The 15,763-nt window shown below is 44.2% G+C and overlaps 2 protein-coding genes across 4 annotated transcripts in view; one reads left to right on the top strand and one right to left on the bottom strand.

Moving 5' to 3' along the window:
* Positions 1–559: 559 nt before the first annotated feature.
* Positions 560–9,560, bottom strand: COPS4 (COP9 signalosome subunit 4). The gene is made up of 10 exons (XM_036382534.2): positions 9,236–9,560; positions 7,973–8,052; positions 7,251–7,402; positions 6,143–6,246; positions 5,237–5,390; positions 3,961–4,111; positions 3,447–3,617; positions 2,055–2,170; positions 1,608–1,692; positions 560–1,112 (listed from the first exon to the last, which is right to left on the bottom strand). The coding sequence occupies exons 1-10, from the start codon at positions 9,310–9,312 to the stop codon at positions 979–981; spliced, it is 1,224 nt and encodes a 407-aa protein (XP_036238427.1). The 5' UTR covers positions 9,313–9,560; the 3' UTR covers positions 560–978.
* A 147-nt stretch (positions 9,561–9,707) lies between these two features.
* The window catches only part of LIN54 (lin-54 DREAM MuvB core complex component), a 39,982-nt gene continuing 33,926 nt past the window's right edge, over positions 9,708–15,763 (top strand). The window contains exon 1 of one of the 3 annotated variants that reach the window (XM_036382063.2): positions 9,708–9,824. The gene's annotated coding sequence lies outside the window, so the exon portion shown is untranslated. Of the gene's footprint in view, positions 9,825–10,245; positions 10,332–15,763 lie in introns of those variants that run through there. The other 2 variants (XM_036382061.2, XM_036382062.1) reach the window with 2 other exon arrangements.

A 15,763-nucleotide genomic window follows, 5' to 3' on the forward strand; every position in this document is an offset into this window, starting at 1 on the left:
TGTTTAAAGATTTTGATTTAATAGCAATTAGTTTCTGCTGTGCTTGACACCCTGAAACTTATTAATTCCTTTCTTCAGGGATGTTTGCCTCGTCAGCCGACTTGGTTTTGTTTCTCTAAGCTGTTAAGAACTGAAAAATATGATGGATCCAAGGTATGGAGCTAATATGCAACTGAGTGGATAATTGAGTGGATGGAGTTTCCAACAGATTGGAGATAACCAAGGGTAGAAGCCTCTGAAGACCCAAATATTTGTCATGTTTCTTAAATGTGTGTACCTGGCAAAGCACAAGGATGGGTAAAGAGTGCCTGACTCCAGACTGATAAACATCAGAAGGGGCACTTTCATGCTTCATTGCTGTGCATAAGCATTTCAAGTGAGTCCTGCTTTTGACATGACACCTTGACTTGCATTTCATAAGCAAAGAAAGGAAAAAAAAAAAGGATTTTCATTTAACATTTTCAGGAGCTGAAAATGCAATTACAAAAATCTATTTTATTTCAAGTTACTGTTTAAGAAAAATATGAAAACAAAACCAAAAAACCAAAACCACAAGTCCTTACAACACTTAAACCAAGTGGCTTATCTCAGCCTTTATTAGAATAATTACAACTAAAAGAAACATGGTGCCTCTATTTTCACAGCAGAACACGCACCATAGGAAGTAATGGGCTACAAAGCTATAGCAATACAGTGGAAAAAAAATAAAATTAAATAAACCAAACCCAAAGCTTGCTGCAGACATTACAGCTTCTTTAAAATGAAAACCACAGAGCAGAGTGCAAGGCAGAGGCAGCAAGAGCATCGAGCTAAGCTCAGAGAACTGGGAGCCTGTCACACCAAACATGGGATCAGCTAGCTGTGTCCTAAGCCATAGTGAAAGCAGAAGATGGGGAAGTGAGGACAGCGTTGTGTTTGTTTCCCAGTCCTGCTCAGCTCCCCCTGCCGGCACAGCAGGCAGGTGACAGCGGGGCACGGTCACTGAGCCATCTGTGCCTCCATGGCCTGTGCTGTCCACTCCGGGGCTGTCTGACTGATCTTCTCCAGCAGGTTGTTCACCTGGAAACACAGGGACTGAATCTGCTTGTCCCAAGTTGGCAAAGCTTCACGGGCTGAAAAGAAAAGAAAAAACAACTAATAGTCAACAAAGTAAGTCTTAGCAATTCCCTTGCCTTGTCAACTGCAACCTTTCCTTTTGCCACTGCCCTCACCTAGCTCACAGAGGAAGCCTTCCTTGCAGTGACACCAGGATCACTTCTGTACTCAAAGGCTGCAATTATTTGGCTGCCTGTTACAAGCCTAAATCTTGTGTTGAAGGAGATTGGAACTGAGAACTTCCCAGTAAACCTGTTCCTAGAAGGAGACCGATGGAATAAATTCACTCTTTCCTGTGGGTAAGGGGCAAAGCCCTCTGCAGGGAATGGGTGAAATATCAAGGTTGTCCTTTATGGCCAACTCTGCCACCTCCTGGCTGCAGCAGGATGAGCAAGCTCACTTTAGGCAGAAGGGATTATTAACAAAGTTCATTTCCTTATCCTGGCAGGGACCACCTCAAAAAGCTCACTCTGAGAGGTGCTAAAAATAAATTATACTGTGGCTGCACTTACTCTCAAAGTGAACAATTCCATCAATCTGATCAATAAATCCATTCATGCGGCCCTCAGTTATCATCTGAGAAGCGATCTTCTCTGCCTAGAACAAGGAAAGATGTCAAAAACTTAGTCCATTCTCAGAGGAGTTCCAAATTATTCACACTTAACAGTCTTATGGGTTTTTAACCAGGTCCACACACAGGGGGGAAGGAACCTACAGACAGCACTCATTAAATGATTAGACAAACTGTCAGTGGCATCTAACTCCACTGTTGTTCATTCCACATTGTGCAACTCCCACTCTCATAAGATGTGCTGGACACTTAACCTTCCTCATAACATGGAATGTTTAATTATTCCCTAATACTTAACTAATTTTACTAATATTTATCACAGCTATTTTCTCATGCCATTCATACGCCTTGTTTAAAAAAAAAAAATAAAAAGGTAGGCAATGGATACCTTGGCTGCAGGGATCTCTAGTAATGCTCCAAGCTCTTCAAAGGTAATGTTGTTGTAAAGTTTGCTTGCAGATAGTAAGTTGTGCTCAATAACAGCTCTGTCCAGAATACTGGAACCTTTAGGGTTAGATGAGGGGAAAAAACCCCAAAACATTACTGTAAGATTGAAAGATGGGTTTATACAGTAGAGCAAATGAAAAAATACTTTTTTTTCCTGAAGTGTTACATGTGCAGAAGGTCCAGATGCATCTTCCTTACATCCCTGTTAAGCTGTGCAGAGACAGCAGACAGAAACAAATGGATGGCACATGGCTGATTTTAAAACAGATAAACCCTTTATTTCATTTCTAGAGTAAGCAAGTGGAGCCCTTGCTATAAGACTTACTGTCTGAATTGAGGGAGTTTGACCTCCTGTGATCCTAGCCTGACAAATGGGAAGACCATTGGGGGTTTTCTTATTGTTCATTATGGCTCTTAGGGGTACAATTAACCTCTCTCTTACTCTGCTTGTGATAAATCCTTATCTGATGTCTCTCCCCTTGACTGAACAGTTTTCAACAATAAAACCCATTTGCCCCTTAACCTCGAGCTGAAGATAAACACATTATTAAATACCAGCTAACCTGCATTCTTTAAGGACAAACAGTACAGGTTATAAATAAACAACAAAGTCACCAAGGGAAGGAATGCAGCATATTGCTAGCAAGTACCTTTAACCCAGTTTTCACTTCTGCAAGTACATGGTTACTTCTTTTTCCTTAATCAACAATTATTTTTCACTAGGAAGGTTTTCCTGATTCAGAGGTATTTCATGCTTATGTATTTTTCCATTTTTATATTCTTCCAGTCTAGAAAACTGAGGCCAGTGTGTTTAGGATATCAGTTAAGTCATTACTTGACATTTTTTCTGACTGTTCAGATGTTCAGGACTTAGTGTCACGTCAGTGGAGAGGTGTGTGAGGTCCAACCCATCCCCTCACTATGTCAGGAAGCAGTTCCAATAAGTGTATCATCAGTACAGACCATTTATGGCTGCATGCCTGTCATGGGTTTCAAGAGGCACCCTACTCTTAATAGTGCCTGAGAATCTCAGGAGGACAGAGACTCCGTTAGAAACACTGGGAAGTTTTCAGTGAAGAGGACTGTACATGGACATGGAAAGAAAATGTGACAAGTTATCTTCCAGACAAGTATTTCAAAACCTTAATGGCAAATCAGAAAGATGAACTATATCTAAGAAGCTTTACTATCTAACTATACATGCTGAAAAAGATTTCTTAAATGATGATATAACAGTAATAAATTCTTTTCCATGACCCTTCTTGACTGATTTGGGAGGTCTAACTCCCATGGATGAACACCTAGCATTACAAGGTTTTAGAGAAGTGCGTACCATCAGCTGTAGTCGCTTTCTGGTGAGGCATTAGCATGGCTGCAAACTCTTGCAGTTGATTTCCACGGATAATTCTGTCCAGATACATTTTCTCCAAGATCCCATAGGCTGCAAGCTGCTGGCATCTTTCATCCTTGAAGAGAGTAGCAAGCATGCGGGAACGCTGTTGTCCTAGGAAAGTCAAGAGGAATTCTCATAACTGAATTATAATTCTCATAATTCTCACCAAAACACTGAGTACTTGGAGGTAAACAGCAGGAAGTCACCTTTTTTCCCCAATGCATGCAAATAACAGCCAACAAAGCTCTACTGAAGAAGGAATTTGGTTGTGTCCAGTTCAAAGGCAAAGACACTGAACTAATCCAACTCTGAGCTAACAGTCTGCTAACACTTAATTCTGGCATAGTGTTTACAACTTTGGATTCCTCACCAAATCTCAGTAATACAAGTAATACACAGGCTGACTTGCCCCAGGGGAAATAGTTTTTACACAGAAAGGTAAGGTGTATTTTACCTGCTGATGCCAAAATAGTACAATGCAGTGCGTGTTTCAGTGCCTCCAGGCGCTCAGTCTCATGGACTATGCTCTTGTAGGACAGCTCGTTGTACCTCTGGGCAGCCTCAATGAACTTCCTTCTGTAGTCCAGCACCCGAGCATAGCAAACCTAGAAAGGAAGCATAGCTCAGCAAAAGAAAAGCAGCAGAGGTGGCTGCAGAATACAGGTGTGTAAAAACTGCACACTGCCAAGTGATAGCTTCCATAAACATTGCTCTTCTGCTTCCTAGGGAAATGTGTGCCTTCAAAGAATTAGCTTGACTTGACAGGTCCTTGCTAAAGTATCAGGGAAATCAATTGAAAGGACATTTCCCACCACTGCTCACATGTTAAACACTGCAAATATTGAAAAGCCAAGTATTGAGCCTAAAGTAACTGAAATATTGTACAGCTGATACTGCACTTGTGTGAGTTTCCCCTTCACTACTGGCACTGACAGCTACCACTTAGATAGCAATTTATGTTTCAAGTATTTGCTTTTCCCTTTCAGCACGGGAACACCACCTGATATTTCTTCATTTCTTTGTGCTTTTCTAAGATTCACAGAAAATATTTACACTTTCAACCGAGTGCACACTTCAAAATGTAACATGGGATGAGGAAAAAAGGAAAGGGAAACCCAACAAACAAAAACCACCAGATGCTGAGTTACTGCTTGTGGCATATCTGCTTCTGTCACAGAATTTTAAACACCACCACCACGCTTGACCAATTCTGTTGCACTTAGTCATCACTGCTCATCACTTACTACAATGGTTTGAGAAATTTGTGTATGAACTATGTACACAGTAAACCCACAAAAAAGCAGGAATGTCAGCAGTTAATTTACTACTTAAGACTTTAAGCTACTTTTATGTATGGAACTTCTTGAATTACTGGGGCGTGGGAGGACTACTACCGTCTCTAATATTGGATGCAATTTTTTCCCTTGCTTAGATGTATAGACAAAGGTGGAGGCAATATTTCCAACAATATTTCAGATGCTTTTTAGCCTACATTTATTTTCCATCAGTAAAGCTGGCATTTAAGGAACCATTACACACTTATCTCCAAATGGTAAGGAATGACTTGTTTAATAACTGCTGAGATGTGTCTCTCAAGCTCCCAAAACCATGTAGCTTTTCCCTTTGTTTTTCTTCCTCATGATGAAAGTTTTAATGGCACTGCATTAAAACATCTTAATGTGGAAATGTCTCCCTTTAGAAAGAGAAAGTAATAAAGCAGGTTAGACAACCTTATAATGGATTTGCAACTGTTCATTAGTTGATTCATTCTGAAGCAGGGAAGCTCGGTTGATGTAAGCTTCTGCTTGAACTGGGTCATCATCCTCCAGATACAGCCTGGCAATTTTCAGGTAGGTCTCAAGTTTATAATCTACATTGTACTGCCTGTAGAGGAAAGAAAAAAGCAAGTGCTCAGAGTTGCTCCAGAACTACCTTTGTTCTTAGCTGCTTTAACATTTGTTATGATTCTTAAGTACTTGGCATCATTTGCTTTACCCTGCTTTCTTCTTCCCTACTGCCAAATTAGTGCTTTCTGTACAGAGTAAGAAAATTTGAGATAAATGCCAATACAGAACTGGCTCCTGCAAACACCAGCTGAAATAATGCTGCCCACAAGACACAAATGTACACTCTCATAATCTGGTTTTTGTGGACTGGAAGTTTGCCACCAGTGGTGAGCCACTTAAGAATCAACCTTGCAATGCAACAAATAGGTGCTAAGTAAGCAAAACCTACAGCAATTCCTTCTATGTGCACAATGAGAAAGGAGGAAGGACTGCCAGAGAAAACTAACTGCAAGGGTTCTACACCTAAAAAACCCAAACAAACCAAACTAAAACAAACCCCACCTCACAAGCACACAAAAAAATCCCCAACTGCATTTGTTAATATCCAAATCCAGTTACAAACTATGTCTTCATTTTAAACTGAGAAGGTGGACACGTGGAAAAACTGCAACCTTCCAATAACCTTAGAAACAATTCTGCAAAATACTATTAAAAAGACTAGTTTATCAATGAGACTAATTAATAGTGGGTAACTTCTGGTGCAGCAAACCCCAAAATTCTCACTTGCTGCTCTAGTTCAGTACAGAGAGAGCAGGTACAGCTAACACCACAGAACTGGGTGTCACATACTTTTGCCCTGTTTCCAAAGGGATCCCCACCAACACTTGTGCTGCGTTTCTCCAGTCTTCTTCTTTCTCATAGATTGATGCAAGATGTTGCCTTATTGAAGCCACCTGAAGGACAATAAAATCAACAGCAAAAGTAGCCATCATTTATAGAGCTTTTAAAAAGATGAAACAAATCTTGCAAGAACTGGAGCACCAAGAGTCACAAGCCATTTCTTGCAGTTACATCTCATATCATGCCTGTGAGGTAGGAATGAGGTGATCTGTGATTAGATCCTCATGAGAAACTTCTGCTTTGGAGAGCAGCTGTCAGCAGGTAAAGTATCAGTGCTTACAACCTGGGCTTTTAACTGGAAGTGCGGGTAAAAAAAAAGAAATCATCTGATGTATTTGATTTAATTTATGCATAATCATGATGACATACATGCAAGCCTGTTTAGCTCAGAGTAAAAGCTGTTAAAAAAATAAAGAGAAGCAAATAAAAATCATGGCAGAAACTGCCTTGACTTTCTACTGCAATACTAGATCCTAAGGGATTTTTATATAAACAGCTTCTCTAAGAACTCTCAGATGATACTGTGCATTTGTACAACAAAACACAGAATTGAACTGAAAAAGCAGAGCAGCATATTTAGTAGTTAAGCAGAGTAACAAAAAAATATTTTTTCCTGGTAAAATTATTATGGCTAAAATAAACACACAGAGAAAATTTATTTCATTTGAAACAATGCTATTTTTCAAGGTGCATGCCCTTCACACCACCTGTCTGTTTTACTACTTGGCTAAAAGGCAATACAGTGAGTAGCAGCCTATCTCTCCAGACACCTCCAGCAGCTCAAGGATTGTTTCACTGGAACAAGCCAATTACTGGAAGCAGAGGAATTACATGTCCATCATCATGATGAAGTGACAGTCTGTAATCTTTGCACAGTCCTAAGTGCTCTCTGCATTTAGCTCAGGTTTTCCATGTACAGGACTGAAAAACTGGACTCTAAGAAGAAATATTTGTTTCGAGCAGCTTTTTGAAAGGTTTGAAATAGTCAGCAGACAAGGAGGGGAAAAACTAAAGCCAAAGCCACAAGCCAAAATCTGTCTCACCATTGATCTCTCACCTGTTCTTCAAATGAAATAACTCTGGGCTGTATCTTTTCCAAGGTGAAGTGGTAAATTTCTTTGGCTGTGCTGTCAGGGAGACTTGGAAGATGTGTACAGAAATCTGTCAGCAGCTGCCGTGAGATCACCAGACTGACATTCTCATTCACCACTGGTTCAGAGGTGCACAGAAGAAAAACACAGAATGGATGCAGTATTTTTCAGTGCCTTCACTACAGGTGATAATTTGCTTTTACATTAAATTTGAATATTTAAATTTTTTAAACTATGCAAATGAAGGGGATTTTTTTTCCTTTTTTTATAAAGGTGGGTTTTCCAATTCTTTCAGAAACTGTTTACACTAGAGGTCACCAGAGTTCTAACCCCTGTCAGATAAATGAATTTTTCACCTTGATTTATAGTTCTCAGTTGCTGAAATATCTTGGACAAAGTACCTGTTTGGGCTAAATCTCACTAAGCTTATTCTCTACTTTAAAAACATTATAGGAGATATAATTTACAGAGATGTTCCAAACACCCAGTGCAACACACACACACACAAAAAAAAAACCAAACAAACAAACTGTGCTCATGAGGGCTCCTCTTCCTGTTGTGTCTGAGCTCCAACAGGACAAAAACATATTGCATTTACACAGTCTCACATAGAACTAACAAATACACAGCCCCACAGACCTCTGGCCTTCACTCACTGTACAACAACTTACACCACTTATGCACTTACTTGCTTCTACAAAAGCTTTGAGAGCTTCAAGCTGTTCCACACCCGACAGCTGAATGGCCTTTTCCAATATTTGACGGTACCTGTCCACAAATAGATTTTAAAAAGGTTGAAAATCACACATTTTTTCACAAAGAACTTCTGCCTCTTTGTATACTTTCTGTGTCAGAGCCCTATTTTTGCTCATATTTTCTATCCCTTGAGGTGGCAATTCTCCAGTTTGTTCCCAAGTGTCATAAACATTCACCTGGAATTGGTACCTGGCTCTTCTTAAATCCCAGGACTAGATTCTCAGATAACAGAGCTCAATTATTTTGTTATCTAAGAACATATGTGCAATTTTGGAAGTTTAAAATAATAAAATAATAATTAAATAATAATTTAAAAAATAATCAAATGCCCAGGATAGCACATAGAAAAAGTAATGAAAACTGTATTTCTCATAGATTCAGATTAATCAAGGCAGTCAAACATTCAAAATGCCACATTCAATGTGAGTGAGAAATAAGTGTTGTGATAAATATTATGTTACAGCCACTTGACAGCAACACAGGTGTACTCCATGTGTTTTCAAGTGAAAAAAATAGCAAGTTCTCTTTTCTTGTTTCAGCAAGCCAATGAAATTTTCCTCAGTGTGTTTGACACTGATGAAGTACTACATCCACGTGGAAGCCACACTTTGAAGGGAAAATTTCCAAGGTTTCACACGAAAACCCTAAAAGTGACACCGCCCCGCTAGAACACAGGCAACTGGACAGGGAGCCAAAGAATTCCAGGCGACAGATCCGCATCTGCCTGGACTCTCTCGAGTGAAAGCCTCTGTGACACATCGCGCCACGAGAAGCTCAACCCCTAAGGGCTGCCGCCCAAAACACGCACCTAATGACAATGGCAGTAATAAAATGGCAGTAATAAAATGGCAATAATAAAATGGCAATAATAAAATGGCAATAACTGTCAACAGTAACAAGAGAGTCGCTGGTACATCCATGACAGCAGAGGAAAACAAACCCCCGGCCTCTCGCTGTAGCACACCCAGGGGCAGCAGCCGAGCCCTGAGGGGGCTGAGCAGACCTGCCCGTGAATGAAAAAACTACACAGCCATGAGGTGAAACCTTTCTGTCTCCTTTTTATTCGAACAAACGCGGCCGCTGGGCACGACCCACCCGCGCAGCGCACGGCGCCCCCCCACCCCTCACCCCGCGGGCGGCTCGCACCCCTCGCCCCAACGAGGGGAGGCGGCGGCGGCGGCGCCCAACAACTCACTTTCCGGCCAGGTCCTTGTGGGAGCCGCTGGAGTTCATCAGCTGCGCCAGGTCCTGCCTCACCGCGCCCGCCGCCATCTTGGGAGCCACCTCCTCCCACCATGGAGCCGCGCGCGCCGGCGGGAGGAGGGGGGGGGGGGGGGGGGGGGGTGCGTGTCACGTGACAGGGAGCGCGGGCAGGCCGCGGAGTGGGGGGGGAAGCGCGGGCGGGCCGGCCCCGCGCGCGGTTTGGGAAGGTGGGGGGAGATATCCCACGGGGTTATCCCACGGGAATTACACCGCGAGTGGGATACGGCCGGGCCGCCACCGCCTCCTCCGCGGGTGGTGCCCGCGCGCGGCCCCGGAAGCGGACGGCGGGGCGGGGCGGTCCCGGAAGCGTGGGGCGCTGCGCCGGCGGTTGCCAGGGCGGCGCGGTATTATGGGATGCGGCGGGGGAATGGCGCGGGGCGCGTGATTTTGAACAAACGCGGCGGCGGGATCGGCGCGGGCGCGGCCGCCGCCGCCGCGGCCGCCGGGAGCGGCACCGGGGGGCGCCGGCACCGGCCAGAGGCATTGCTAGCGGAGGAAGGAGAAGAGCGCCCGCCCGCCCGGTGAGTGCGAGGGGCGGGAAAGCGGCGGCGAGAGGACAGGGAAGGAGGCGCGGGCACGGCTGACAGCCGCCTCCCGCCGGGAAAGAACAGGCCCGGCCTCGCCGGGCGCTCTCCCCGCGGCGGGCCGGGCTCCTGGCTGGCCCCGCCGGCCTCCCTGGGATAGCGCGGACAGTCGGTCCCGGCCGCCCCTCCGCCGCGGGGGTGCCCGCCCGGCGCGTCCCGTCCCCGCCCCGCCGCTCGCCGGGGTCAGCTGCGCCCAGAGCCGCGGCGGAGCGGCGGGGTCACGGCGGCCCCGCGGCGTGGCCAGGCTCCCCCTCGGAGCGGGGTCTGCGCGGGAGCCGCCGGTGCGGAAGGGGTTGGGGTTCGCGGCTCGGGGGCGGCGCCGGGGCGGGGCGGCGGGGGCAGGTGCGGCGGGGGCGGGAGCGGCGGTGACGGGATGAAAATGGCGGATCTTTCGAAATACGGCGGCGGCCGGCGGCGCTGACGGGCCCGGGCCGCCCCTGCCAGGTGAGAGCCGGCCCCGGGGGCGCGGGGCGAGCGGCTGCGTTGGCCGCACCGCGCCGGGCTGCCGGCCGCCGGGGCTCGGCGCGCCGGGCCCGGGGCTGTCGGGGCCCGGCTGGCCGGCCCGGGGATAGCGAGTCGGGCGGCTCCGGGGCCCGGGCTGCTCGGCGGCATGCGCCGGTCGGGAAGAGCGGGTCGCTCCCGGGGAGCCGGCGGGGCAGGGCCGCGGCGGTGTCAGCGGGATGCTCGCTCCGGCTGTGCCCGCGGAGCGGGTGCGGTGCTTGCTCAGCTCAGCCCGTGCCAGGGCACACCTGTGGCCTGAGCGGGCGCTGCCCGGCTGGGGACAGCCCCCAGCTCCCAGGGAAATGTGTTCGCTTCTGGCCTCTGCGGTACGAGAAAAACACGGAGCTCCTGGAGAGGGTCCAGCGGAGGCCACGAAGATGATGAGGGGTTTGCAGCATCTCTTGTACGAAGAGAGACTGTGGGAGCTGGGCTTGTTTGGTCTAGAGAATAGAAGACTGCTGTCATTAATGCATATAAATATCTCAGAAATGGGTGCCAAGAGGATGGTAGCAGAGTTTTTGGTCATGCTGAGCAACAGGCTATGGGTAAATGGCCATAAGCAAAAATACAAGAAGTTTCACCTCAGCTCGAGGAAGAGCTTTATGTTGAGGGTGGCAGAGCACTGGAACAGGCTGCCCTGGGAGGTTGTGGAGTCTCCCTCTCTGGAGACATTTGAACCCCACCTGACCACGGTCCTGTGTCACCTGCTCCAAGTGGCCTTGTCTTGTCAGGGAAGTAGGACTGGATCATTTCCAGGGGTGCCTTTCCAACTTAACAATTCTGTGAATGTAGCCAGACCATCTTTTGGGACAGTCCCAGCTTTTCTTGTCACCATCTTGCTTTTATGAGGTATATCAGAATGTTTTAATTATTTGTGGCCTTAACTTTGAAGTAGGTAATGTACTAATTATGTAATGCTTGATATTGAGGATTTGGGTTCTGGAAAGTCCTGTGGCATTGAGAGCACATGAAACTGTCTACTGGAATATACTGTAATCAGGAGGAAAGCTCTCAGACTTAAGATGTCAGGTGAGGAGAGGATAGATACTTAAATCACCTTTCATTAGTTTCATCCTTCTGAACAGTTCCTTGAAATTTATTACAGTTACTGTAGGAAATACTGAATATAGAGAAATCATTTGAAGTGTTCTTTGCAATGTTTACATGAAACTGGCAATAGCAGGTTATTGAATCATTGAGTGTGTGGTTATCATCTTCATAATAGCTTTTTGGAGGCAAGAAGAGTAGTGGGTTATCAGCTGAATGTTTTTCTTCTGGCAGTGTAATCTTTTTGTAAAATAAAATGCGTTAGACTCGTCTTTCTTTTTTTCTCTTTAAATTATTATTTGTCAAGACATCCAGCTTAGATATCTGTCACTGAGCTGCATGCCTTGTACTGAGTTGCACCAACCTAGAGAGAGAGGTGTGGTTGTATTGCTCAGTAGGCGAAACTATCTTGTAGGCTGGCTTGGAGAATGTGTTTGAAAACCCAGCTCAGCCTCCATAATGGGATAAAAAAGTACTTCATGCTCGTTGTGATGGGGTAAGCTTCAGCAGTTTGTTATGCAAGGCTGCTTGTTCAGTTTACATATCAAGAACTATCTGCTGATATTTGGTTTGCTTATACTTTGATGTCCACACTAAGATCGTTTGTAACTGAATGCTCTGAACAGTTCTGTCAAAATTCTTGAGAAGTTTTAAATGCTTTCAGGTGGAGTAGCTGCTAACCACAGGTGCATAAGAAGAGTGATGTCAGAATTCAACCTTAGAGATGTTGTTATCTCATACGCTACAGTCTCTTTCATTTTAGATTTGGAAAAACTATCAGACCCCCCTCAGGTTATTTTCCCTTACACTTGTTTGAAAAATGTTTTCAGGGGGAACTAAGGTAGATTGGGGGGGTTATGTTTGTGTTTTGGTTTCTGCTTCAGCAACAAAGTGTGGTTCCTTATCTGTCACTTGGTGTGACTGTGCTTTTGTTCTCTATAGGTGCTGTAGAGGTAGTGCTCACCTGCTGTGAGAAGCACATCCTGATGTCCTGCAGAGGTTGTGCACCACAGCAGTGCCAGGGTGTGGTGGGCACCTTCATAGCAAGTACCTAGGAGATAAACTCAGGATTCTTCAGGTTTTTAATTATTATTCGTAGTTTCAAGAGCTTCCAAAGAGAAATGGAAAATGTTTCTTGAATTCTTGTTTCGAAGGTTTGTATTTTGCCAGGCCTTATATTTGAATAGCTTGGTTTCCTCAGTTGCTCAGAAAGCTGATAAGCAGCATGTGGCTTTCAGTACATGCTAGGCTGTGACTAGGCTTGCTCACCTGACAACATTAGAAGTCTGGAAAAGAATGTTCTTGTACAAGAAAGAGGGAGACTAACAGAATAATCCCTTGATTAGTCATGAAGTGCAAAGCTACATGAAGTGAGAGATTCCCATGTTCTAGATCTGGATGTAGGTTGGTAGTTCCTTAATTTGGGCATCACTCCCCTTCAGAAGCATCCTTCTGCTATTGGATGTGTTGCTGCCCACATGAGGGATATGCCCTTAGTGTTGGGCTCTGCTTTGATCTGTTGTGTGAGTTCCTGGTACATACTGAATCCCCATCTCTAGGGAGTGACTGTTTTGGGGTTTCTGTTCCTTTGGAGTAAGAGCAGTTTCTGGTACAGACTCAAGCAGTCTTCCTTGGGTGAAACTATTGTTCCTGTGAAAAGTCTTTCAGGTGTGATCCCTTGGTGCTGCTCTGGTGCTCATAGACTTTGAACAGAGCTGTCTCAGCACGCTGACTCACCAGAATTTGTTTACTACTTTGTGGATTAGTTTTCTTCCTGGGTTGGACACCAGTGTCAGTGGCATGGAGAAAATGGTTTGTGACAACCTACAGTTGGTTTTGGATGGCTTTGCTCCTGCCTGGCTCATTCATCTGGGCTGCCCTTGCAGTTACACAGACGTTTGCCAGCACAAGGAGGGAAACTGGATGGAAGCAAAAAGGCAGATGCCAAAGGTGGACAGGAGACCTTTAGCAGTAGTTCTGGATTAATACACACAGGGAATTGAAATATAGGGAAAGTAATGCTGCTGCTCATGTACAGAGAGTCACAAATGCTGCTGTTTGAAATAAGCATGCAATAAAAGTATTGCTAGGATATTGCTCACACTAAATCCTAGGAAGTTGTAGCAGGTGCTTGTTTCATTAGTGTATAAATCAGTTCATTGACATGTAAGGTTTTTTAGCTTTTGCTTTTCCTTTTAAAATTATAATGGAAGCATACGTTACTCAGAACTTGCCAAGGGAAGAAGAATCTCTTAGTAACTGGTATGTGGACAAGTTGGTTTGTTGGGTTTTTTCTCTGTCCAGTCTTAAAAAGAAATCAGCTAGCACCTCTATAGTAACCATGGCAGTAAAAACATGAACTTAAGCCATCTTCCCATGGAAAAAAAAATGGAACAAACCCAGAACCCTCAACTGTGTAATATAAAATTCTCATGTACATATCACTTGAGAAGTGTCAGTTTAAACACGTAGGAGTTGCTAATTTGTGTACCTTGCCCATTCTTCTGATCTGCTGCACACAGTTGTTTGTGTGGTGTCTCAGGCAGCGAGCAGTCACTTAGCAGAAAGTAGAGTAAGGGGAAGGGAATGGTGTGCGTTGGTTGAGGGAATTGTGGTTGCCTTGGGAACTCTTTTGTGACTATAGATGGTTAATTTGTGGTAGAAGAACACCTGGTATTTTCTTAAGTATTCCTTGTAACTGTTGGAAAAAAGACTGGATACTTACTCTGATTATGTATTCAGCATTTGATAAGGAGTGAGGTTGAGGTTTTTCCTTGCCATGGTTTGCCATTGGTATTGTATTTGGTCAGCCTAGAGCCATGATCCTCTGGGAAGCATGCAGACAAACTGCCTCCATGACTTGTCTTATGTGGAGATTGGGAAAGAGAATGGAAATTATTTTGTCTGTGTTCCACATACCTATTTTGTTACTGTGTTAAAGCTATTTGCTTTCACTCTGCTATTACATATGCAAACATGGTGAGTTTGCAGTCTTAGATGATTAATTTTTCCACTTACCCTTGTTAATCATAGCTTCCTCATGAATTCATCTTTTTCTGGTTTCATGACACGCATTTTGTTAAAGCATCTCTCGCTCAGTAAGTTTAAACAAAAGCCTCTCTGTTGAACAAACACAGTGCTGAGTGATTTTATAATTCTTTGCTTTATGACAAAACAAACTTTTCAGTTTTAGAGATAAAACATAGAGTGTCAGAGAGAGTAAGAAAATGGGGAATGCCTAAAATGAATGACACTATTTTCCCTATTATTGGAAAAAATAGCAAAATTGAAGAACAGCATTTAATTAGGAGAAATGTAGCACAGCAAGATCACCTACATGCAGTTGTGCTCTTTCATTTACCAGCAGAGCAGGGTGAGTCTTGATTAGACATATACTTCTGTGGAGGCTTTTCTAACAAATGAATGAAAGCATATCTGGTGTCAATAGTTTCTTAAGAACTGCATTTCCTATTTTTTTGTGTTGTTCTTTGTGAATTTCAGTTGCCTAGAATAGTTAATGTGCTTGTTTGTATTTGTCAAAAAGGGATGAGAGGACACAGCAAATAAGGAGATTACCTAGCCTGTTCTTTAGTTTGTTTTGCTTATAAAATGACCCAATAAAAGGATTTGTTTCTCTAAGATTTATTTGTTTTCCCCTTGAAATCAACTTAGGCAAACAAGTAACCTTCACTTTCTAAAGTGTGACTTGATTCAACTTTGCATAGGTAGGTGTTCTAAATCCTTTGCACTAGTAAGCAGTCAAGAATCTCTGGGAACTATAAACCTTGTGCTGTTATGCACTGATCTTTCCTTAAAATAAGTTTTCTCTTTGCTGGGAGAATGCCTGGACCGTTAAATGACCAGTGGGTGTTTTTCCATTTGCAGAGATTAGTTTTGGTGCCAGTGCTGTGAACTGGCTACACTGCAATGACCAGCAAGGCTGTAGTCAGTTTTGCACTCAATGATATTGGCAAAGTTTGTCACTCCTGTTTCTTGTGGACAAAACAAAAAAGTGGATTTCCCCGGGAGAGAAGCTGAAAATAGGCAAGAGAGAGGCTACTTGTGAGTTTTTACCATCACTACTGGAACGACTGGGAAAAATAAGAGTTCATTCTTTGTTGAACAGGAAGGTGAGTTTTGCTGTTATGTCAGCAAAAAGAAATAGGTTGAATAAAAGATTTTGACAAGTTGGATGTCCTGGATTCTTAACAAAAATTCTTTATGACATTGATAAATGCAGCTGTTATAGAATTTGGCCGAAAGACATCCCATAGTTGTTTTCAACTTCTGTTTCTGTTGCTGGCTTGGTTTCAGTGGACTTTACAGTT

Source organism: Molothrus ater, chromosome 4 (genome assembly GCF_012460135.2).
Source record: "Molothrus ater isolate BHLD 08-10-18 breed brown headed cowbird chromosome 4, BPBGC_Mater_1.1, whole genome shotgun sequence".
Classification (NCBI taxonomy): domain Eukaryota; kingdom Metazoa; phylum Chordata; class Aves; order Passeriformes; family Icteridae; genus Molothrus; species Molothrus ater.

Excerpts from the sequence above, each read along its gene's own strand:
- COPS4 (XM_036382534.2), bottom strand. The coding sequence starts at position 9,312 with ATGGCGGCGGGCGCGGTGAGGCAGGACCTGGCGCAGCTGATGAACTCC. Across the intron at positions 2,171-3,446 it reads GAAAGCGACTACAGCTGATG|GTTCCAGTATTCTGGACAGA; the intron begins GTACGCACTTCT and ends CTAACCCTAAAG. Across the intron at positions 1,113-1,607 it reads TGGAATTGTTCACTTTGAGA|CCCGTGAAGCTTTGCCAACT; the intron begins GTAAGTGCAGCC and ends TTTTCTTTTCAG.